The sequence below is a fragment of the Triticum urartu genome, chromosome 3A, assembly GCF_056163025.1.
Source record: "Triticum urartu cultivar PI428250 chromosome 3A, HENAU_Tu73, whole genome shotgun sequence".
Taxonomy (NCBI): Eukaryota; Viridiplantae; Streptophyta; class Magnoliopsida; order Poales; family Poaceae; genus Triticum; species Triticum urartu.
Window position 1 is genome coordinate 511,325,380 of NC_141875.1, and position 3,493 is coordinate 511,328,872.

At 48.8% G+C, this 3,493-nt stretch overlaps 1 protein-coding gene across 1 annotated transcript; it reads left to right on the forward strand.

Annotated features, from left to right (window-relative positions):
- Window positions 1-1,841: 1,841 nt before the first annotated feature.
- Window positions 1,842-2,765, forward strand: LOC147980312 (uncharacterized). Its single transcript, XM_087516869.1, has one exon. The coding sequence runs from the start codon at window positions 2,133-2,135 to the stop codon at window positions 2,763-2,765; it is 633 nt and encodes a 210-aa protein (XP_087372995.1). The 5' UTR covers window positions 1,842-2,132.
- The last annotated feature ends 728 nt before the right edge of the window (window positions 2,766-3,493 follow it).

The window sequence follows — 3,493 nt, forward strand, 5'->3', positions numbered from 1 at the left end:
AGATTTGATGTTGTGCGTTAATGCTCTTTGTAGTTTGTCAGATCTTCCTCCGACCACATGCAAGCATATGCTTCACCATCCCATGCTTTGTTATTTTATTTCCAAGGTTAAAACTATTTTATCTTCTAAACCAAATGTATAATTTATGATCTGTTTGTATATTTGTGTTTATGACGAGGAGAACTTTAAAACTATACCACTTTTGAACGTGTTTCAGCATGTTCTAAAAATAATCAAATTTTAGAACACACTAAAACACTATTTAAAGTACACACAACTATGAGATACTTTGTCAAACACAATTAAAGTTCAAAGTTTTGTTTGAATAACTCACTGTTGAATTTTTGCATCGAACTAATAAATTTGTATGAAACAAGTTTGAAGCATGGTAGTTTACTTGTTGAAAATATTTCCTAAAAATATATTCAATATTGGTCTTGTTTGAAAGATCTTGTTAGAAAAAACACAATTATGCAAATAGAATGTAAATCAAACTTTTATTTCAACATACAATATGCATCTATTTATTTGGATGAAACTTGATGAGTAGAATAACATGTGAATGTATGCTAGATGAGAGAGAAAACATTATAGATGATGTCAGTGGTCCCACATAGTAATAAATAATGCGGTGGCATGATAGAAAATCCTCTCCCAACGGAATAGTTCCTCTTTTATCGCAGCTCTGGATCTTCTCTTCTGCTTATGCATCTTCTTCTTCTTCTTCCTGCCTTGTGCCACACCACAATATCTACATCCACACTTTCTAAACGCTGCTATACCTCGCTGCATCCCCCCTTGCCTCTGAACCTCCGCAGCCCGTACCGGCACGACGCGATGGCGTCCGTGATGGTTAGGAACACGCTCTCCTCCCCGATGGTGTCCTTGATGTACCCCGACACCACCAGCTTCTCCGTCACCTGCAGCCTGGGGTTCGCCAGAGCTATCTCAATATCACCAAGACCACGTATATATCTAAGTAAGTGATCTCATTTAAATGCACATGCAACAAATCTACGTTTCATTTTTCACCACATGCAAACCCTCCACATCACCAAGCGAGCATGCAACCATTTCACGTTCCACTTTCCACTACATGCAAGTCATCTACATTACGATTTTTATGTTTTATTGTTTCAGCAATAAATAATTGTATTTGAATGTCACAAGGCAATATAACATGCATCCACCCTTCATTTACCTCTAGGTTTTCTACCATCACATATTATTCTCTTATATTCTGATTTTATTTTCAATAATATAATTTCAGTAACAATGTGTGGGGCATTATCTAGTTTTTGGAACATATGATGAACATTTTTTAAGCACACGATGAATATATTTGTTTACTGTCACAGTTTTTTTGAAATAGACGATAAACATTTTTCAATACATGACGAACATTTTTTAAACGCAAGATGAATATTTTTTAAATAAGCAATATATATTTTTACATAGGATGAGCATTTTTTTAAAATATACATATTTTTTATAAAATCAATAAACTAAAGTATTTCGCCCAACATTTTTTAGAGTGACTTTTAAGAAACGGGAAAAATGAGAACGGACATTTCAGACAAATCAAAAGAGAGAGAAAATAAGCACGCGTGCATGTGATCATGCATGTGGCCAGCATGTTGCACCGTTGTTACACCAAGGCATAAGGTCTTTACACCTATGACATACCAGTGCTACTCATGTTTTGAAAGACTTTTGTCATGCAATTTTTTGGTTGAACAAATTCAGAAAACACCAAACGTCAATCAAAATCGATTCCTTCCGCGAAAAAGAAGAAGATCAAATCACTCCCGGCCACAATAACTTGGCGCATTCTCCTTTTCCATGCACTAAAAAAATGAGAAGACCTTGCACAAGCGATGGTGTCAATTAGGGCATCTCCAGCCGTTCGGCCCCCCAGGGCGCCTAAATAGAGCGGCCTGGGGGCGTGCCGGCGCTAGTTCGGCCCCTGGGGGCGACCTAGCTCCCAGTCATGCCCCCAAGCGCCGGCCCCAGGATGCGGGAAATTTAAACTTGGTCGTTCCCGCTCTCAAAAGACGCCACAAATCCGGCAATCGGACATAGTCTGGCGTTACAAAAAACAGAGCGCCGCACGCCGCAAGTTCGCGTGCGCAATGATTCACTCGGCAGGGTCGGCTCCAGGCGTTGGCGGAGTCGGCGTGCGCGGGCTCGGCGGTGTCGGAGCTGCTTCGGTGCTGGGCTGTGTCGGCGCGGCTTCGGCACTGCTGGGCGGCGATGTAGAGGCGTCGTTCGGTCTTGGCGTCCGTGTGGTCGTGGGCGCGGGAGCTTGCGTCGTCGGCGTCGTCGGCGTTGCCGTCTGCATCTGGTTCAGGATGAGGCCGCGCTCCGCCATGTACCACGCCCTGAGCTGCTCGTCATTGCTCTGGAGCATGTCCGCCCCGCCCATCAGAAAAGCCATGTCGGTGTTCCTCTTCTTCGCGGCGACGTTCGTCCGGAGCAGGTCGAGCTTGATGGCGCTGTTCTTCATCAGCGACGACCACCGCGCCTCGGTCTTCTCTTCACGTAGGACGGCCCGGGCCTGGGCGTCGGCGAGGCAATGCTCGATGGACTCCTGCACTCGCGCGGTTGCCGCGTCGGCGTTTTTCCCCTTCTTTGCCAACTTGTGGCCGTCCGGCCGCCCCTCTGACGCGCCCGGAGTCGCCGCGTCCGGCTTGTATGTCTCCTTGGCCTTGTCGAGGGTACGTCGGACTTCCGCCCACTTCTCGCACTTGTCAATGCGCTTGTAGACGTGGAGGTTCTTGAAGTCGGCGTCTTGGTTGTCGCGCCGATACATGGTGAACATACGCAGCAGCTGCGCGGAGGAACAAACAGTTGGCGGGCGGCGGGCGTTGATGACGAAGAGATGCGGGCGAACGGCGTGCGTACCTGATCCTCAACGCTGGTGCCGCTCTCCGGGCGAGCCGCGACCTCCTCGACGATTCCATGCCATTTGTTGCACGCCAACTGGATACGCCCCCAATGGTTCGCCATCGCCTTGGAGCCGCGCTGCATGTAGACGCCTTTGAAGTACAGGTCGACGAGCTTCCGCTCGTCGAACTCGGCCTTGATGCGGTCCCAGTACGTCTCCAAGCTCTGGTTCGCGCCGGTGGTCGGGTCGAGGCAGACGACTTTCCATGCTTCGGCGAGGCATTCCTCCTCCTTGGACGTCCACTTGATGCGCGGTTCGCCTGACCTAGCCGCCCGCTTCTTCTTCTTCTGGCGCCCCTTCGTCGGAACAGGAGCCGGCTCCTCCTCCTCCTCCTCCTCCTCCTCGGGTTCCTGCGCTTCGTGCGCGTCCACGCCGTAGACGTAGCCGAGCTCGGCCTCCATGTCGCCGTTGAGATCCACTACCTCGTCCTGGGTGGCGAACCCGGGAGACGCGGCGACCGCGGTCGATCCTGTCGCGATGATGTCGTCCATGTCGGCTCATGTGTCGTCAGTGTCGCCGAGGTGCGAGAAGGGCAGCGGTCCACGA